The sequence below is a fragment of the Rattus rattus genome, chromosome 4, assembly GCF_011064425.1.
Source record: "Rattus rattus isolate New Zealand chromosome 4, Rrattus_CSIRO_v1, whole genome shotgun sequence".
In the NCBI taxonomy this organism is placed as follows: domain Eukaryota; kingdom Metazoa; phylum Chordata; class Mammalia; order Rodentia; family Muridae; genus Rattus; species Rattus rattus.
The window spans coordinates 182,317,755-182,339,193 of NC_046157.1; the positions used below are offsets into that span (position 1 = coordinate 182,317,755).

Consider the following 21,439-nt stretch of genomic DNA (forward strand, 5'->3'; position numbering starts at 1 on the left):
CAGTTCTGTGTGTGAATGTGTGTTCACCTTCCCACTGAAGAGGATGTGCTGGCTAACACTAGTGTTCCTCAAGGTTTGTCTCCCAGGGTTCCAGTACCTACCAGTGAAAACTAGCTGCAGTTTACCTAAGCCCAGCACGAAGGATTCCACCCAAGCCAAATGACAGTGTTTATTGGGGGCAATTCTCTAGTGGGCTCACTGATCCCAAGGATAGAGTTCACTAGTCCCAGAGAGGTCAGAAAAGTCGATATGGGGAGTAAGGATAACGAAGGGGTGGGGAGAAAGAGAGAAAGAGCAAGCAAGGCAAGCAGGGAGAGAAAAATGATGTAATGGGGGGGGGTGACAGGGAAAGTGGAGGGAAGAGAGGGAAGGATGGAAAGGGGAGGGGGAGGGAGAGAGAGGCAGAGAAACAGAAAGACAAAGAGTACAAAATTTCTGGATTATATAGGAAGAGCTTCTGGGGAAGGGAAAACTCGGCCCCTGCGCTGGAAAGTTCAAGGTACAAGGTGGGGTATGCCAGACACGCCCTGTTACAGGTGGGGACTGAGGAGTGCTGGGAGAACCTGGAGGCCCAGACAGCTTTGGTGTTAAATATATGAAGGTCAGCTGATTGTCGGGTCTGAATCCCAACAGCCACAAAACAAAACTCTTGTTTCCTCAAATCTCTCTTTAATTGTTAATATCTTGGGCACCCTTCCACTTGTGGGACAGATTAATAACCCCAGTGCAAGTTGAGTACCAGGGGTTATGCAAGCTGTATACCTTGATTCCAGGAGGCGGAAGGGAAAGAGACTACTGAATGTTGTGAGCTGAGTGCAGGTTGAAGTGAGGACCCAGTGAGCACAGGGTCACCGCCCAGGAAAGGGAGGAGCAAGCGGCTGGGCAGTTGTAGGTGGTGTGGTGGGTCCTTCCTGGGGCTGGGCGGGGAGACAGATGAGTAGGCTATTGGGGGACAGGCACAAGTGCTACTGAAATGCAAATCCCTGTAGATCTGGAAAAGGTCTGGCCCCAGGCTTGATGCTTGGGCCGGCAACTGTGTACCTACACTGTAAGTTCAGCCCCCCCCCCTACCCTTACGGAGGTGCTGGTCACTCAAGACTACTGGCCAATCAGAGTCTTCAATGGACCTGCCAATCAGAAGAGAAGGCGGGCTTTTCCGGGTGCCTGGATGTAGGATTCGCTTAGTAGTTAAGCAGTCTTAACTGGTCCTGGCTGCTGTGCTCTCTGTCCTGCCGTTGGATTCTCTGAGGCATGCTCAGGCAAGCTCCAAAGTTGCGACATGGTGAGCACAGGGGCAGGGGGGGCGGGCAGACAGGCAGGGAACTGAGCAGTGGGAGCTGGTGTGGTGGGTCTTTCCCGGGGCTGAGTTGGAATCCGCGGCTACCCGTGAGGTCTTAGCCACTCACTAGACCCAGCGGCAGTTTCTGAATAACTTCCTTGTAGGGGCTGCAACTGTGCAGAGCATTTGGCTTGTGTATGGAAAGATCCTTGGCGTGATCCCAAACTCAGAAGCCTGGTTTCTACAAGTTCTGTTCTTAGCTTTTAACATTAAGGTGTAAGATCCATTTGGAGTTATTTTGTGGAGGTTGTGGAAGGCATCTCATGTGCTGGGTAGCAATCCAGTATCAAGCTGTAATGAAAGAGTAGAATTGATGATGTAAAGGATTTGCTAAAGGTTAGGAGATAGCAAGGCACACCAAGTAGAATTTAGCTGAGAGAGGACTGCCTGCAAAACACCCCACGTGTAAGTAGTAAGCTAACCAGGCCTGTTAGAGATTAGGATGCTAGGATACACAAGTTTGTTCACCAGGATTGTCCAGAAATATGGCACCAGACCCTGATTTGCAACCAGCCACTGGGCCCATCTCCATATCAAAGAGCAGGCCTCTAACAAGCTGATCAGTGGGGCATTACAGGATCACAGTCAACAGTAAGGCCTGGTGTGCCATAAAGGTTTAGTTTTCTTCTTGAGAAAAGCATAGTTCTGCCACATGGGCAAGATGACACCCGGTGACAACCATTAGAAAAGGTAAAACAACAACAAACAGTGTTGTATTGAATGCTGGCCTGATCAAGCTAAGCTTTCCCTCCTTTTCCTGAGGTCCCCGTGTTTGATCTCCTTCTGAGACTCAGGGACATGCTTGGCAGAGCCAGTACCCATCTAGGGCCTAGTCCTTCGGAGCTTTCCCTGGAGCCCTGGGTATAGAGATAAAACAGCTCCACTAAAATCAGGAATATGCTTGGGGCCAGGGCATTTGGGAGGGGTTGCTTGAGATTCTGAGAATACAAGTCTTACAATATGGGGCTATGGGTCCCAAGGCCACTATAGGCTTGGTAAGGAATATTTTTGAAATACACTGAGTTCCTTGTGCAGCACTGTTTGATTAGACTTTTCCTGAGTGTGTCCCATCATATGATGTTTCTGCTAACTTTGTAGTTTAATCTTTCTGCTGACTTCATAGATGTCTCCCATTTCTTTCCATTTCCCTCACATAAACCGTATACAGGTATACATTCTTCTTAAGCTTACTTACCTTAAGACCCCCGACACCCCCACCCCAGTTTTTATACTTTCTAGCTTCTCCTTTTCCTATGTTTTTCTTCCTCTGAGACCTTCCACTTAGGACACCGTCACTAACCTACTGTTTTAGGGCACTGGTGTACTTAAGAAACATCCTGGAAATGTTTGCTGTATAAATGTCCTATCTAAGTGACCAGACTTGTAGCCTCCAGTTTATATTTGAATTGTTCAAAACATAACCTGGAACCTGAACCTAAAACAAACCTAAGGGTGACAGCATACATGGAATGTAAAATCTACCTAGGCTAGATTCTCTTTTAGCATTTTAGACCCAGCTAACTGGATCTTTGCTGGTCTTTGCTACTTTGTGGTTTCTTTTTCTCCACTTTTAATCCCCCTCCTCAGCCCCCTCCCCCCCCACCCTCGTTTCACCCCCTAACACCAGATAGGAGAGAAACAAGGATGGAGGAGAAAAAGATCCTTGAATCTAGTTCCTTGTACTCGACCCAGCAGCGTGAGTCGAACAGTCTCTGCTGGGGGGAGTGAAGATGCAAAGCCAAGAGTTAGATTTGGGGGGACTGCTGGTTAATACAGCTGCCTCGAGTTTGTTTTTCATAATTTTTATGCCCCACAGTGCCATAGAAAGCAAAGCCACAAGTTAACAAACAATTCTCCAAAATATGCACAGAATATCAGTTCTTATCCAGAGGCACCTCCCTGTTCCTTCCACCAAGGTTGATAGAACTTTCAGCCCCTCCAATCATTCCATGCCTCAGCAGGCTGATAAATTTGCCTACAGCCCCTGACCCACTTTGACTGCCTGGGTACATACAAAGAATAGGGTCAGTTGTAAGGCACAAACAAAGTAGCCAAGTGTGGGGAGCCGACTTGCCTGAGACCCCAACATTGAGCTAATTAGGACAGACAAAGAACATAGGAAAGCTCACCTAAAGGACAAGCTCAGTGGAAAAAACCTAAGGTTCTAGCTAAAGTGTGGATACCAATCTGGGGGTCAGCGTTGCTCAGTAACAAGGCTTGCCAGGAGCGCTGACACAAATCTGGTGTTCCAACAGGTTTGCCAAGTGGAGTCTCCTGACCTTTTTTTGGGAGCTAGCTCCATACAGACCTTTGCAAAGGAACCAGCTTCCTATAGACCCCTACAGACCCAGGGCTGTGACAATTTGCTGAGAGCCAATTTCTTCCAGACCCACAGATCGTGACCTTCTACTAGGGCCCAACTTTCTACAGACCTAGGTCAACATCCCACAGGAGTGAGCCAACTATCCTGTTGCAGGATGGGACAGCCAAGGAAGAAAAATGTGTAAACAAAGTTCCCGAGGTCACTATATTGGGTTTATCAAGATGACCAAGATACGAGGAACACATTACTCTGTCCCATCCAACAGGACAGTCAATGAGGGTCCAAGGGCTACCAAGAAGAGAATGGGGGACAAGAGACTTGAAGAAGGACGCTAATACAAGGGTCTGATCAAGGTGACAATTTTATTCTTGCAAGCTCTGGTCATATACTATAGCAAGACTGGGGGAGGAGGAAATCTTCAGGGGGCTGGGAGACCTAGATGTATTAGCCTATGAAGAAGTAGGCTCACACCTGCGGGATGTTGGCCTAGGTCTGTAGGAAGCTGACTCCCCCCCAAAGGTCAGGTGCCTCCACTTGGCAAGGCGGTTTCTAAGCAAAGCTGACCACCAGATTTGTATCAGCCTTTCTGTAAGCTTTCCTAGAACACTGTTTTTTTGTTGTTCCCACTGAGCTTGTCCATTAGATGAACTTTCATATGTCCTTTGTCTGTCCTAATTATCTCAATGTTGGGGTCTCAGGCAAGTTGGCTCCCACATTCCTTAGCTGTATTTTTTTTTTTTTTTTTGAACATACTTTCTTGTCCTAGCCCAGTGGCAAATATACTTGCCATTTTCCTAGAAGTGGTACCAAGAGCTCTCCACACCTGGGAGAGTAGAAGATTCTAATAAAATACAAATTTACCATACTAGGGCTCTGTCTGCCCCTAGGGTGGGGTGGAAGGGCAGAGCTGGGAAGGCCTGTGCTGAGTCATGCAATCTCTAATCCTCCAATAGAGGGGCTGCTATCATTCTCTGGGGAGCCTAGCAATCAGGAGGAGCACCAGTGGGAGGTAGCTTGCAGGTTCTTTCCATATTCTCTGATGTAGTTCATCAGAGAGCTGTGAGGGAGATTTTGCAGCCACCAGGAATAACAGGTTGGCTAAGCTATCAGAGTCCAATCTGACTGACTGATGTGGACTGTGAACCAGACTGTGGTGCTGTTGGTACATGTGGTGTCCTGGGCAGAGGACCTCGTCCTCTGAGCCTCTCTGAGTGTGGGTTCCCTGGGGAGGAGGCTCTGCATCTGGGTACAAGGTGTGTTGATTACACTATCACTGCCCAGTGTGCACACAAGCATTGCTCTTGGTGTGCAGAAGACAGATTTCAAAACTGAAAATCCGGTTTCTAGAAGTTCTGAAGATTGTATTGCAAATTTATTTTTTGTGATAAATTTTACAAATAGTTTTGAAACTGGTAGGGATGAGGTTATGAGAATCATCCTTTGGCAATACTTGGTTAAAATCCTTTTACCTTTCCACTATCAGCAGTCACAGTGAATGGAGTGATTCAGGGAAATTCAGTTCCAGAGTCCAAAAGGAGTTTCTGAGATGCAGAGGTTTCTCAGGTGTGCAGGGTGGGGTGTAGGTGGGTAGGGCAGATTCTACATCATTACTAAAATCCACATGGCATCATGTGGAAGAAGACATTAAGTTATTCTTCAACCTTCGTTTGTGTGTGGGTTCAGGGGGGCTGGGTTTGTGTGAGATCACACGGGGGCATTGGGAGCTGCAGAGCCATAACCCTCCTTTCTTACCACCTTCACACAGAGAGCTCTAGAGCGTGGGGTCAGTAGTGGCTGGAGGGTCAGAAATATAGCAGTTTAGGGGTCAGTTTGAGTTATTTTTGTTGGAGTTGGGAAGTCTGTGTTTTTTTTCCATTTGAATACACATGCAATCATAGGTAATATTGGTCAAGTTCACATTTTTCCTGGCTGAGTTTCCTTAGGTCTTTTGATTAAAACTTGACTATAATTTGGGGCTTATGTTCTTGCCTTTTTTTCTCAACATCTCCTTTTTTCACAAATGTGCTAAAACTTTTGATCATTGTAGCTCTTTATTAAGTACAGATGGGATCTCCATTGTGCCAAAATGTGTACTATTTCTTCATTCCTGTTGATGATTCTGACGTTTTTTTCACATGGCATATAGCTTTGAAATCAGCTGTCCTGTTATATAATATTAGACGTTTTCTTTAGATTGTCTTGAACTTTTGCTGCAAATTGAACATACCCAACATTCCTTTTTTAACATCACTATAATGGTGTTGTTTACAGTTATATAAATTGGTAAAAGATATTCTACATAATAATTCATTTAGCAAGCTATATAGTATGTGTGTGAAACTGAAACTGATGTGAAATAATGTCCAAAGCCATAGAAAGAGGACTTTAATGTAGGCTTTAGTGACACAGAATACATCCTTAGTGTCACGTAGACAAGATCTTTATAAGTATGACTTAATTGAGAAAACAAAAAGAGTGAAAATAAAGCATGGTACAGAACTGGACAATGAATCTGGATGTGACACAGGCTTGTGTCTTAGCAGTAAACTCTGATAGCAGTAGGTTGGGATTTTCCATAGATACCTACTAAAACTAGTTAAGACTATGTTTCTATAGTTGATGTAAAATTGTGCATATTTAATATATGTATTCTGATACATGTGTACATAATACCTACACCCAAGCAACCCCATTCAACGGAGTGTTGTATGGGAATCGAGGCTCGTGCCCAGACAGACCACACCTGGCCAGTACGGTTCCACGTGAGAGACTTTCATTGTTGCTGGTGGTGGGGGATGCACAAAGGAGGGGAGGAGACAAAGGAGGAAAAGAGAAAGAAGGGGCGAAGGTCAGGAAGGGTTGGCTTTTTATTTGGGTAGGGACATAACTTCTTGCAGGTGAGGGTGGGAGATGGGCTAGGAGGACACTGGAAATATATGACAACAGATGCACAGGTCCCTTTCACCTCTGGGTGACGTCACTGCTATCGCTGGGTTTGGAGACAACCTGCAACCATAAAGCCGGTTCCTCATACCAACACTAAGTTCTCATAAAAATGACAGAATTGCCATGGATCCCAGCAGTCTTCTCAGTATAGTTTCCATGCACTTGAAATTAGTTTTAAAAAGTACCAGAATTCTCATGTTCATTGCAGTTGTATTCATGCTAGCCTAAATATGAAAATAACATCAATGCTCATTTGTTGAGGACCAGCTAGGTGCCTCTAGGGGACCTAGGGTGCCTTGGGTTAAAGGAGTGGATAAAGGATTATGCACTTGTAAAGACTCTCACAGTCAGTCCTTTTTGGTCATAAAACAGCATGTAATTATAGCTTAAGCATTATCAACCCATTTCTTTCTCCCATATAATTTTAACCTTTAATGCACTCTTATTATCAGATGGATGTGAGAGCTTGAACCATGTTGTCAACATTGCTCAAACCACTCTAAAATGAAGGGTGACCAAGCCAACTCAGTCAGTCAACAGGGTCTCAAGGGAGGGAGTGAGGATTGAAAGGAAAAAGAAAATTAGACAATATATAGCATGATTCTAGCCAGTGCTGAGGCTGAAGCGGGTTTATTTTTCCCAGTCTGCTTTTCTACCATTTTTAGTACAAGCAAATAATAAGGTCAATTCTAGGTCAAGGAACAAACAAGGCACAAAGACCTGTGATTATTGTTTCTAAGGGCTCATTAGTTTGACAAGAGAAAAGGAATGTTACTAGCCCAAATGTAAATATTCTTACCTGAACCTACTGCCTAAGTCCTAGTCCAAGGTCAAATTCCTCCCAAATTCCTATAGAAGGGCAGAAAGCAGAGAATCTAGCTGAAACAATCTCCTTCAAAACGTTTTTTTCCTAATGTTTATTTAGAACATTATGTGGAGAAGAGAAATGAAATATCAAGCTTTCTGTAGCAAGAGTTGTTATAGATGAGAAGCAAATGTGCTATTGTAGTATGCTGTAAAAATGCAGAAAGTGGCTTTATTTGGATGGCATGAGAGCCCTCTGCCAATGAGTCATACTGCATGAAGAAGTAAAAACGAGGTTAAGAGATTGACGGGGTTGTGGATTTAGCTCAGTGGTAGAGCGCTTGAGGCCCTGGGTTCGGTCCCCAGCTCCGAAAAAATGAAAAGAAAAAAAAAAAAAGATAAAAGAAACAGATTGACTGTTTTGTTTGAATTTAAATAGTAACGATAAATTACAGTTGAACAAACATGTAAAAGTCTTAGATAACTGACACGGCTCTTTGTTTTCTCTGCCTTCAGTAACTTATTTTAGATGGTAACACTTTCATTTTTGCTTTGGAGAAAGCGTTTAAACATTTAATATTTTTATACATTGGTTTATTTAGGCTTAATGCATAATATAGTTAATGTAGCGATTTTGTGCAACATCTCATTTATTTCTATTTGAATAGTTATTCAAACATCAGTTTTTCTTAAAAACAATTATGAGTATTCCTTTGGAATGAAATGAAAAGCATTGTAATTCCACATTCCAAACTAGTGAAAGCTAACACAAGAAAGTGATTGCTTTTGTTTCCTGTGTGATATATATTTCACATTGCTGAGAACAAAACTTCTGATTTCACAGATGTAGACTGGGCCCAAGATGAGCTTTTCATGAACTCCTGTGTTGCAGAGTATTTGATCGATTGTGAACCCAGAGACTGTCCAATTTACTAGCGGGGGCGGGGGACAGGTGAGCTGTTTCTAACTGGTAGGGCTCAGTCATTACTACACACCTTTGCTATCAAATGATGAAGGTAAACATAGTAAACATAGTTTTAGAAGGAAGCACTCATGTTCGTAAGTAATGTATAATTGAGTGGCTGAAAAAATGATGGATCAGGGAAAGATCTGACAGAATAGGATATGCCCAACTCTCAAGAGAAGAGGGAAAAGAGGCAATATAAGAGGAAGCAGCGGGGTTGGGGATTTAGCTCAGTGGTAGATCACTTGCCTAGCAATCAAAAGGCCCTGGGTTTGGTCCCCAGCCCCTGGGGGGTGGGGGGCAGAGAAAAGAAAGAAGGAAAAGTAAAGAGGAAGCAGCACAGAGGGTAAGAGGAGGAGGCAGTTTTACCTGGAGAATTTTACAGAGACAGGCAGGCTAAAGACAGAAAAAGAGAAAATGAGCAAGAGAATGAGAAGAGAGCAGTTTACTAGAGTTCCTTTGAGGCCAAGCACAGCAATTCAGTCAGAAGTGAAAGAAGCAATTTGAATTGGTTAGCATAAAGAGTTTGAGCTAGGAGAGCAGAGTTGACCAGCCAGAGTTCAAAAAGAAGAAGAAAGGGTGATTTTATTTAACAGTTAAGTCTCAGATGCCCAAAACACTCAAGTGCCCAACCCTCCTTAGCCACCTCAATGTTTGCCCCCTGCTGAGCCTTGCTGATGCATGGAAGCTTTTGTTCCTAACTAAGGAATATCTTGATCTTTCTGTTTGGCACCTGGGCAGTAACACCCAGTTCCTGTTTTTTGTTCTAGTTTTTCTCCTGAGGGCATAACCTTTTTTTCCACTGTGCTTCCAGGAATTCTCCAACCAGTGAACTTGGGTGTATATTCTGTGAACCTCAGTAAAGCTTTGGCATTTTCTTTGCACAAATGACCCCAGTCTGTGTCTTTTGTTAAATCCCCCAGGCCTACGCCCCGACATTCTAGACCTAGATAAGATTGTACAGAAGCTGTAAGCTTCCTTGACTAGGCCTAGATTATCAGAAGGAGGAAGTAAGCCTTCAAGGCATTTTTACATTCCTATGTGATAGTCACTGTCTACAAAAATAGAACCAGAACTGTATGTATCACAATCTTGCTGCCCCTATCTTTCCAATTTTGCTTTTCTTTGTTCACTATAGCTTCCCTTCATTGCATTTTCATTTAGGCAATATTGAATTAAGTTTTTAAATGAGGGTAGATTCTCATATAATATATCCTGACCACTGTTTCCCCACCTTACACTCCCAACTACCCCCCACTTCTATCCTTTCCCCAAGATCCACCCCCCACACACACCCATTTCCTCTTCAAAAAGGAGCAGACCTAACAGACAAAACAAGATGGAAAAAGACAAGGCGAAAGCCTTCATAGTGGACAAGGCAACCTGATAGGAAAAATCTCAAGATCAAGCCAAAGAATCAGAGTTACACCTGCTTCCACTGTTAGGAGTCCCACAAAGACACCAAGCTAACAGCCATAACGTATCAGCAGAGGACCTGGCATAGACCCATGCTGTCTCTATGCTTGCCATTTAAGTTTCTGTAAGATTCCTAGAAATCCAGTCAGTGTTAGTCATGGGTTCCCTCTCATGTCAAGGGCCTCAAGTTAAACCAAACATTGGTTGGCCACTCAAACAAATTTGTTACCATCATGCCCCAGCACATCTTAGGAAGGACCAATTGTAGGTGTGTGTGGGTGTTGGGGGCGGAGGGTGGGGTGTGTCAGGGTCAACCTTCAATCGGCCCCTCCTAGTGAGTGACTGGAAGGTGACCCCAATGGCTGTGACAAGCAGTTTTTATACTTTCAGAGGTACAGGTTACATTAGCAGGTTTACAGTTCACACTTATATGGCATGCCTTTGAGCTCTTATCTGGGACCAGAGGGTCAGGCTACTATCAGTACATTCTGCAGGATTTTCAAGAATGTCCCTGCTTCTCCCAAGAACTGTGGGTGGAGAATGGAACTTGTCCTAGCCTTGGCCCGAGGCGTGAAGCTGGGTCGTGCCCTAATCTTCACCAGAGGCAGTTGATGTAAAGCTGGCAAAAGCCCTTAGGGTCCCCATAACCTACCTACTTTCCACCAGGCCAAGCCTCCTGATAGCTCTTAGGCTTCAGTAAGAACTAGGGTCCTTCAACCCATTCTTCAGTTGAGGTACTTTTCGGTTGTTTCTAGGTTCTGGCAAGTGTGAATAAATATGCTATGAACATAGGTGAGCAAATGGCCTTGTGGTAGGGTGGAGCACCTTTTAGATAGATGCCAAGAGCTTTATAGCTGTGATTTGAGATAGATGGATTCTCAGGATTCTGAGGCACCAGGACTCTGAGGAAATGCTCATTTCCATAGTGGCAGTATTAGTTTGCACCCTACAAGCATGGAGAGTTGTTACCCATTCTCCACATCCTTACCAGCATGACTTGTCACTTGTATTGATCTTAGCCCTTCTGACATGTGCAAGATAGATTCTCAAAGTAGTTTTGATTTGCATTTCCTTGATGGCTGAGATGATAATGATTTCTTTAAGTATTTCTCAGCTTTTTGAGATTCCTCTTTTGAGAATTCTCTGTTTAGATTTATACCCCCCCTTTTTTTTAAAGATTTATTTATTTAATGTGAATGAGTACACTGTAGTTGTCTTCAGACACGCCAAAAGAGGGCATCAGATCTCCTTACAGATGGTTGTGAGCCACCATGTGGTTGCTAGGAATTGAACTCAGGACCTCTGGAAGAGCACTCAGTGCTCTTAACCGCTGAGACTTCTCTCCAGCTCCTATACCCCATTTTTTACTTGAATTTTTTGCTTTAGAAAGTCTATTTTCTTGAGGTCTTTATGTATTTTATATATTAGGCCTCTATAAGATATGGATTTGTTTAAAAAACTATTTTCCCATTCCTTAGGCTGCCACTATGTCCAATTGACTGGGATTTTGCCACTTCTAATCTCCTTTATATATTAATTTTTTTATTTATTGGCAAAGAGGAGAAACAGAATACACAGGATGAGAATTGGCCTGTAATTTCTTAAAATTGTTATTACAATCTTGTAGTTCATGTTTAAAACACTTTCTGTCTGTCTTTCTATCTCCTTTTATTTTTGGTACCATTTACGTTGTGTGATTCTATTCATTACAATCTAATTATATTGTTTCTCTGGAAAATGAAAGACCTTCACCTACAATTTTCTCTTCTGAAAATTTACTATGTTATGAGTTTCTTGAGGTTTTGATAGTTTGGGAAACAGTTTTAGTGTCCTCTTCTGAAGGCTTGCCTCTCCTCATTTCTTGGCAAATCTGTGTTTTCCAGTTGTTGCAATCATCAATTTTTGGGTTTTGTTTGTGTGTGTGTGTGTGCGTGTGCGTGTGCGTGTGCGTGTGCGTGTGTGTGTGTGTGTGTGTGTGGTTTGTTTGTTTGTTTTTGCTACGTGAATGATTGATGTCGTTAAGACATTTGATTTTAGGTTTTTTAAAATTTCTGATATATTATTGCCTTTTTGTCCTAGTTAGCTTCAGTTGTGAACATTTTAGAGCCTACAATCATCTGAGGGGCTCTCACTTGAGGGCACGCCCTCATCAAAATGTCTGGATGCTGTATCAGTGAGAGATTGTGTTGTGATGATTGATGTGGGAAGGCTCTACACTGAGGATCCCTTAGGCAGGATCCCTAAGCAAGTGGGCCTGGGCTGGATAAGAGAGCTGGGTAAGTCTGAGACAGTGACCAAGCAGGAAACAAGATTTGTTCATGGTTTTTGCCTTTTCTTGAAGCTTGAGTTTCTATCCTAAGCTCCCAAACTGATGGCTGTCATGTTATTGGACCAAACAAGTGAACCGGTTTATTTGCTGAGATGCTTTTGGTTAGAGAATTGAATCAAAGTAGGAGAGTAGCAAGTTAGAAGGAAAAAAAAAAGTTATTTTGTTGCTGGACAGAAATTAGAGAAACTAGAAATGTTCTCCCTTGGAGGAACCTGGTAAATATCAAGGCTTGAGATGGCAATCAGAATAGAAAGCTGTATTCAGAGCTTAATCAGCTGTTGTTGTAGCACCTGGAAGACTGGAGTCATGCAAGTAATGCAGTCAAAGTTGAGGTCATAGGATTTCAGTGGAAAATAGACTCCATGAAAAATTTAGCTAGAGGTCATTTATGTGGTATTTTGACCCCAAATCTTTCTTATTCCGCCCATGCTCTGAGAAATTGAGTAAGGCAGAATTAAAAAACAATTAGCTATATTTCTTAGGTGAAATATTGAATCTGTTAGATGATTATTACTAGTAACTCATTCTGGACTACAGGAAAAAAACAACAAGTTGAGCAGAAATAAAGGCAAAGTCTGTGGTTTGTAGAGAAAAGCAGCCCTGGGAAGTTACACATGGCAGCCAAATGCTGAGACAGAGGCATGAATTTTCAAAGAGATTATCACCATTAAAGAGAAGGTCTTTGCTCAGGATTGGAAGCCTATGAAGGTGAATTAAGGGAAAAAGTCCCTCCTGCTAAGCCTTCAGTTAATGGAAGGGGGAGTTGGCAAAGTCATTCCTAGACCCAGGAAGGAACTTCATATAAAACCTGGTACTGCTGGTCCAAGCGTGGCACCCAAGTTCTGGAAATAAGAAATATGGAAAAATAAGGTTATGGCTTCTTCCCCCATGGTTTCAGTTCAGCACTGTTCCAGCCATCTGTGTTAGGCAGTCAGAGCCCCAGTGAGGGAGGACACTGTGAGAGTGCATGGGATGAATCTGAGGATGAAGCCTGAGTTGCATTTGAGACCACAAGATATAGAGATACCCAAGTTATGAGACACCTGTCATGGAGAGCTGCATATAGGGAGTTCAAGGATCTAAACTGAGAGATGTATGAGAAGTTGCAGGGATAGGGCCCTCTAAGCCTTTTGAAACGGAGGCTCCTTGTGTCTGAGACAGAGCTGCAGGATTTGGTGTTTGTCCTGCTGGGTTTCTTGCTTTGGTCCAATCTTCCCTCACTATGTACACATTCCTCTCTACTGGAATGGGAAGGGGTATTCTGTGCCTTTGTATGTTGGAAAGATATAACTTGCTTTCTGATTTTACAAGATGTGGCAATCAAGAGTGTCAGAAGTGATTTGGGGCATTTGAAGAGTGTATGGGTTGCAGGCTATTAGGGTCATTGGAAGCTCCTGATTAACTGCCTGTGAGGGATGGATTTCCTAGAATTGACTTGTTTGGACTTTTCCAGTTCTGGGAAACAGAAACTTAGGCCTAGTTTCCCAACCTGTTGAAAGATCCCACGCAGAGAGACCCTTACTCAAGTCTTGGGAAATCGCGGACCCCAGACACAGAGAGACCATTTTGAGAGTGCATGGGAATAATCTGAATGAAGCCTGAGGTTTATTTGAGACCTGTTATAGAGATCTCCAAGTTATGAGACACCTGTCATGGAGAGCTGCATATAGGGAGTTCAGACAAACTGAGGATGTATGAGAAGTTGCAGGAAACTCAAAAGTCAGAACGGAGGCTCCTTATATAGAGAAAGAGCTGCAGGGTTTTGATGTTTGTCCTGTAATTGGTTTCAAACATTGCTTTGAGAACAAAGCAGAAAGAGTCCCTCACTATGTCAGGGGCTTCCTCTGGAGGAATGGGAAATTCTGGCCTTTGATGTTGAGCTGGGGGAAGATATAACCTGCCTGATTTTACAAGAATCAGTCCCATTAACTCAGGCTGGTTCCTGTATTCCTTTTCCTTATCTTTATGGCTTGCCAGTCTTGCCTGGACAGTGTTTCCTGTGCTCCTTTATCTTTATGGCCTGCTAGTCCTGGCTGCAGGGCTTAGTGAAAGGAGAATTATACAAATTCTAGGTTTAGAGATACAAAATTAAAAGAATAAACCCCAAGGCCACAGACCCAGGGCTGTCAGTTTACAACCTGTCGTGGAGGAGTCAGCCTTGCTCTGGCCAACTCAGTTCTCTAAATAGAAGCTGTTGTAGGAAGAACCTTTCCAGATGATTAGTTATTAGGGATGACATTTGGGTGTCTATAGACTCAACCCATTTCCTGTGTGGGGTGTGTGTGTGTGTGTGTGTGTGTGTGTGTGTGTGTGTGTGTGTGTGTGTGTGTGTGTGTGTGTTTTGTGTTAGTCAGCCTCCTTCTTATGTTGTCTTGCCTTCAGCATTATAGACTCTAACCCTAAATCACATAAGATGCAGTTGAAGCAATTGCTATTCAGTGCTAAGGTATTTTGCAAGCCTGGTGTTTTTTTATAATTTTAATTTTTTGTTTTTGAGGACAAAGTTTCTCTATGTAGCCCTGGCTGTCCTGAAAGTAGCTGTTTAGAACATGCAGCCTCAGATGTAAATGGTCCACCTGCCTCTGGCTCCAGAGTCCCAGGATTAAATGTGGGCCAACATGCCCAGCTTTCTCTTTGTTTGTTTCTTGTTTGTTTGTTCGTTTTTATATTATTGGCTGGTGGGTTGGACTGTGGGTTTTGGCACATGTCAAGCATATGCTGCTGTGTTGATCTTCATCTACGATATGAATTTTGAAATTTCACAGAGAGCATATTCTGTTTCTCAGGATGGCATGTATTCATGACATTCATACTGCCTGGCTATATTGCCTGAGCTTTCTGAGTCATTGGATTGCAGGTTTATGACATTTTTCCTACCTGTTGCGTTTGTGTTGATTTTTTAAATGAATATGAATATTTTTGCCTGTATTCATGAATATGCACATCATGTATTCCTAATCCCCATAGTAGTCAGAAAATGGCTTCAGAATTCCTGAACTTGGAGTAATCAATAGTTGTGAAGCTCCCTTCTAACTACTGGCAATTGAGGCCAATTATTTTTAAGACCAGCAAGAGCTCTTCATTGCTGAGCCAGCTCCAGTCCTATGTTGCTTGTTTAGGATCAACATTTACATTGCCAATATTTTCAGCTATCTGTTTGTATCTGTTTAAACATTCATCCCCTTTTAAGTAAGATCTCATTACTGTTACAGTTTAAACTGGGCCACCTCAAGATTCTGAAAGAAGAACACAAAACTGCAGTGAATGTAATTCTTTCTAGGAACTCTAGTAAAAACCTCTGAGTCCTTTCTATCTTTCTTTTTTTTTTTTTTTTTTTTTTTTTTTTTCTATTTTTCGGAGGTGGGGAATGAACCCAGGGCCTTGCGTTTGCTAGGCAAGCGCTCTACCACTGAGCTAAATCCCCAACCCCCTTTCTATCTTTCTTGTTTGTTTGATTGATATTTCATAGGGGAGACGGGGTCTTAATATGTACCTCTGGCTGTCCTGGATAGACCTCAGATATACCTGCCTCTACCTCCTGAGTGCTTGGATTAAAGACATGAGCCTATATACCAATTGATATTTTTTGCAGTTAGTAATTGTTCATACAATGTTTCTGATGTGTGCTCAGTACTGTTTGCCTGCCTCCCCCCCCTCTCTGCAAGGCTATATCCTACTCAAAGAGCAAAGAAATGACAGAGGTGAACCTTATTACTCAGTTTTCTTCTAAGATGATTTGGTAATTACATTAGAACATCTGGGTCAAGAAATAAGTGGGGGAAAAAAGAGAGAGAGTTAAGCACCAGAAGCATACATTTACAGTGATATCGGTATCATGGTTTCTGTTGTACTAATGTATGGGATGTTTCAGGATGCATTGACCTATGATGATGTACATGTGAACTTCACTCGAGAAGAATGGGCTTTGCTGGATCCTTCACAGAAGAGTCTCTACAAAGATGTGATGCAGGAGACCTACAGGAACCTCACTGCTATAGGTAAGACAGTGAATTTTCGTTCAGTTTTTAAAATAAGAAAACAAAGGTTCCTTTGTTACTGTTGCTTTTCTGCAATTTCAGTTGAGAATAAAGAAGAATGAGGTGAAAAAATCAGGTTCACTGAAGATAGTAACTTAAATGTTGCCTAATTTCCAATAATATATCATACATTTTCTGGTACTGTATTTTAGGTTACAATTGGGAAGACCATAGTATTGAAGAACATTGTCAAAGTTTCAGAATACATGAAAGGTAATTTTCTTGTGTAAGTTGGTATGAATATGCCTCTGAAGAAATGTTAGTATGTCCTGGAACTTTTAAAGAAAAGCAACAGTGTTAAAAAAAAAAAAATAGCACTTCTTTAAGTGTATTTATTATTAAATTCTCACAAATCCATGTACCTCAATGTCAGGTGTCTGACTTGTTTTTTGCAAGGCATTCCACTAAGAAAGAAGACAAAGAAACAATGCCTTAGCCTTACCATTTGAATCATAGCCACATTACAGCTACTCTGTATACCTGCCAATCTGTTTAGTCTCATAACACACACACACACAGAGTAGGTGATAAGTTTATGTTTCTAATAGGCAACTATATCATAGTAAAGCTGATTACTCATATAGTAACATTGTTAAGTTTAAGTGAGATGGATAGATTATGAGAGTCAAGAATGTTGTTGAAGAGAAACCTTTATTTTTATACCATATGTCTATGATGAACAAAAAGTCAAACTGTGTGAATGCAATGTGGAAACATTTCATTTGTTATTTTAACAGCTATATCCTGTGTCACAATGGATACAAGCCATGTGAGCACAAGGATATTGAAAGGAGCAATGCCCCCTTCCCCCCAGAACAATTAAGATATATGTAGCAGTCCACATTTGAGCAGAATTTCTCAGTGTGATACAAGTTTATAATTAGTTGGTTTCCCAACTTCATTGGGAATATATCCGTAACTCACCTAGCAGAAAATCCCTATGAATACTAGGATTGTGGAAATCCCTTTCTGTTTGTCCTGGTTCACTTGGCCGATGTGGTATGCAAATGTAGTGTAGTTGACAATAAAGGAAAACATATGAATGTACTCAATGTGGTAAAGTTCTGAGCTCTTCCATTTCTCTTCAAATATATGAGAAATCTCATAGAGATAGAGGATGGTACAAATGTGAGCCATGTAATAACACTTTTACCAACCCATAATGAATGGGAAACCATGAGTGTAAACAAAGTGATACAACCTTAAGATGTGATTCTTCTTTACAATTAGACCAAATTATAAAATTAATTTCCACAGGTAAAAAGATTCATTAGTTTAGTGAATGTGGTAAAGCTTTCCCATGTGACATCTATCCTTCTTTGCAGGCATGAAAGATGTCATACTGGAGAGAAACCCTCTGAAAATACTCAGTGTGGTAAAGCCTTTGCACAACATAGTCATCTCCAAAGACATAAGAGCACACATACTGGAGAGAAACTCTATGAATGTAAGCCACGTGATAAAGCCTTTACATACGATTCTCAGCTTCAAACTCTTGAAAGAATTCATGCTGGAGAAAAACCCTACAAATGTAATCAATGTGGTAAAGCCTTTGAACGTCGTTGTAATCTTGGAAGGCATAAACTAATACATACTGGAAGAAAATCCTACAAATGCAATCAGTGTGGTAAAGCCTTTGCACAACTCAGTCATCTCAAAACGCATGGAATAACACATACTGGAGAGAAACCTTACAAATGTGATCAATGTGGTAAAGCCTTTACATCTCATAGTTATCTCCAAGTACATAAAAGAATACATACTGGAGAGAAGCCCTATGAATGTGATCAATGTGGTAAAGCCTTTACATCTCATAGTTATCTCCAAGTACATAAAAGAATACATACTGGAGAGAAGCCCTATGAATGTCATCAATGTGGTAAAGCCTTTGTAGGTCAGAATGATCTTAAAAGGCATGAAAGAATTCATACTGGAGAGAAACCCTACAAATGTAATGAATGTGATAAAGCCTTTGGACATCACCGTAATTTTCGAATGCATAAAATGATGCATGCTGGAGAAAAACCCTACAAATGCAATCAATGTGGTAAAGCCTTTTCACAAAACAGTCATCTCCAAACACATAAAAGCACACATACTAGAGAGGAACTCTATAAATGTAAGCAATGTGGTAAAGCCTTTACATGCCGTAATGAACTTCAAAGTCATAAAAGGATTCATACTGGAGAGAAATCCTATGAATGCAATCAGTGTGGTAAAGCCTTTAAATCTCATCGTTATCTCCAAGTACATAAAACAATACATACTGGAGAGAAGCCCTATGTGTGTGATCAATGTGGTAAAGCCTTTGCACATGTTCGTAACCTTAGAATGCATAAAATAATACATACTGGAAGAAAATCCTACAAATGCAATCAGTGTGGTAAAGCCTTTGCACAACTCAGTCATCTCAAAACGCATGGAATAACACATACTGGAGAGAAACCTTATGAATGTGATCAATGTGGTAAAGCCTTTGCATCTCATAGTTATCTCCAAGTACATAAAAGAATACATACTGGAGAGAAGCTCTATGAATGTGATCAATGTGGTAAAGCCTTTGCATCTCATAGTTATCTCCAAGTACATAAAAGAATACATACTGGAGAGAATCTCTATGAATGTGATCAATGTGGTAAAGCCTTTGCATCTCATAGTTATCTCCAAGTACATAAAAGAATACATACTGGAGAGAAGCCCTATGAATGTGATCAATGTGGTAAAGCCTTTGCATCTCATAGTTATCTCCAAGTACATAAAAGAATACATACTGGAGAGAAGCCCTATGAATGTGATCAATGTGGTAAAGCCTTTGCACAACTCAGTCATCTCCAAGTTCATGGAATAACACATACTGGAGAGAAACCTTACAAGTGTGATCAATGTGGTAAAGCCTTTGCATCTCATAGTTATCTCCAAGTACATAAAAGAATACATACTGGAGAGAAGCCCTATGTATGTGATCAATGTGGTAAAGACTTTGTAGTTCAGAGTGATCTTAAAAGACATAAAAGAACACATACTGGCGAGAAACCTTACAAATGTAATGAATGTGGTAAGGCCTTTGTAGGTCAGAATGGTCTTAAAAAACATAAAAGAAAACATACTGGAGAGAAACCTTACAAATGTAATGAATGTGGTAAAGCCTTTGTATGGAATGGTAGTCTCCGAACACATAAAGTAATACATACTGGAGAGAAACCTTACAAATGTAATGAATGTGGTAAAGCCTTTGCATGTAACACTAGTCTCCGAACACATAAAGCAATACATACTGGAGTGAAACCTTTCAAATGTAAGCAGTGTGGTAAAGCCTTTGTAGGTCAGAATTACCTTAAAAAGCATGAAAGAATTCATACTGGAGAGAAACTTTACGAATGTAATGAATGTGGTAAAGCCTTTGTATTTGATTCTAGTCTCCGAAAACATAAAGCAGTACATACTGGAGTGAAACCTTAAGAATGTAAGCAATGTGGTAAAGCCTTTGTAGGTCAGAATGACCTTAAAAGGCATGAAAGAATTCATACTGGAGAGAAACCTTACGAATGTAATGAATAAATTAAAGCCTTTGTATGTAATGCTAGTCTCCGAAAACATAAAGCAACACATACTAGAGTGAAACCTTATGATTGTAAGCAATTTAGTAAGTTCTTTGCCTCTCATGATCAACTTTGACAACATGAAAGAATTGATACAGGAGAGAAACCTTAAAATGTAGTCAATGTGGTAAAGCCTTTTCACAATCAAGCCACCTCCAACTACATAAAAGAACACATACATACTAAAGAGTAACCGTATGAATGTAACCAATGTAGTAAAGCCTTTACTGTGATCTTCAAAGGTATGGTGGTTTAAATATACTTGGCCCATGGCAAGTGGCAGTGTTAGGAGGTATGGCCTTTTTGGAGTAGATGTGGCCTTTGAGGAAGTATGTCACTAGGGCGGGGGCTTTGAGACCCCATGCTTAAACTCTACCCAGGGCAGAAGAGTCTTCTGGCTGCCTTCTGATCAAGATGTAGAACTCTCTCCTCCAGCACCATGTCTGCTTGGACACTGACATTCCTTCCACCTTGATAATAGACTGAACCTCTGAATCTGTATACCTCCCCTCCCCACAATTAAATGTCCTTTCTAAGAGTTGCCTTGGTCATGGTATCTTTTCACAGCATTAAAACCCAAATTAACAAAAACAGCATAAAAGATACCACATTAGAGAAAAACTATTAATGTTCTAAATATGGTGAAGCCTTTACACATTTCAATAGTTCTCACTATAACAAAAGTATTCATACTTCCATTCACTGAAACCCTGTGAATGCAGAAAATAACATTCTTGAGAAAAGCCTTATGAATGGGCTCAGTGTGGTAAAGTCTTTGTGAAATCTGCATAAATACCTAACAATTCAAAAACATGGTCAAAGTAAATGCCAGGAGTCTATTGGAAACAAGCTGAGTTAGAAGGGTAGGGATTATGAATAGTGTGGTTGGGTGTGCAGTTAGTGCTAGAAAGTTAGGGGTTAGGGTTAAACTGTTGCGGGGCAGTGTGGGTTAAGGTTGGGGACAAGACGGGTAGGGTTAGGTTGGCGTTTAGTTTTAGGGGGTTAGGAAAAAGTGTGAAATTGGGGAAGGAAATGGGAGGAGGTTGGCTGTGGTACAGGGAGGGATGAAAATGATATATAGTATTCATAAAATCCTCAAATACAAAAACAATCAAGTTGAAAAGCTTCAATGTAAATAGTTTGAGGGGTAAGGAGAGTTGTTACTACATACATTAATGAAATTCAGAAAAATCATTAGGTCTTAGAAATCATTTATTCCAATAAAGTGGAAAACTCTAAAATAAAGCACATAGATTTCTGGATGTATATAACCTACCAAAAGTAAATCGTGAAGATCTAAAAAAAAAATTGAAAAAAAAAGTTGAGCAGCTTTGTAGAAAGCAGTACAAGTGAAGTTGTGGTCAAATATTTACCAAATAAAATTACCAGACCTTCAATGAAATACTAACACAAATCCTTCTCAAACTATGCTATTAAATAGCAAAGGAAGGTTACATTACCAAACTCTTTATGAAGTTACTATTAGCCTAATACTGAAACCAGATAAACACAGACCAATCTCCACCATTTATGGTGCAATTTATATGCAAAATTTCTTTAAAAATACCTTCAAACTATTCAAAAATAAATCAAAAAATTACCATGGTCAAACTGGTTTATTCCAGAGATGTAGTGCTGGCTCAACATGTCAATATATTTTATCAATTTCTCTAATCTTTTGT

At 41.2% G+C, this 21,439-nt stretch overlaps 1 protein-coding gene and 1 pseudogene across 1 annotated transcript; both read left to right on the forward strand.

The window, feature by feature from the left end:
- The first annotated feature begins 1,143 nt into the window (after positions 1-1,143).
- On the forward strand, positions 1,144-16,375 carry LOC116899724 (zinc finger protein 431-like). Its single transcript, XM_032901764.1, has 3 exons — positions 1,144-1,282; positions 15,993-16,119; positions 16,311-16,375. The coding sequence occupies exons 1-3, from the start codon at positions 1,280-1,282 to the stop codon at positions 16,373-16,375; spliced, it is 195 nt and encodes a 64-aa protein (XP_032757655.1). The 5' UTR covers positions 1,144-1,279.
- A 1,110-nt stretch (positions 16,376-17,485) lies between these two features.
- Positions 17,486-18,682, forward strand: LOC116899727 (annotated as a pseudogene).
- The last annotated feature ends 2,757 nt before the right edge of the window (positions 18,683-21,439 follow it).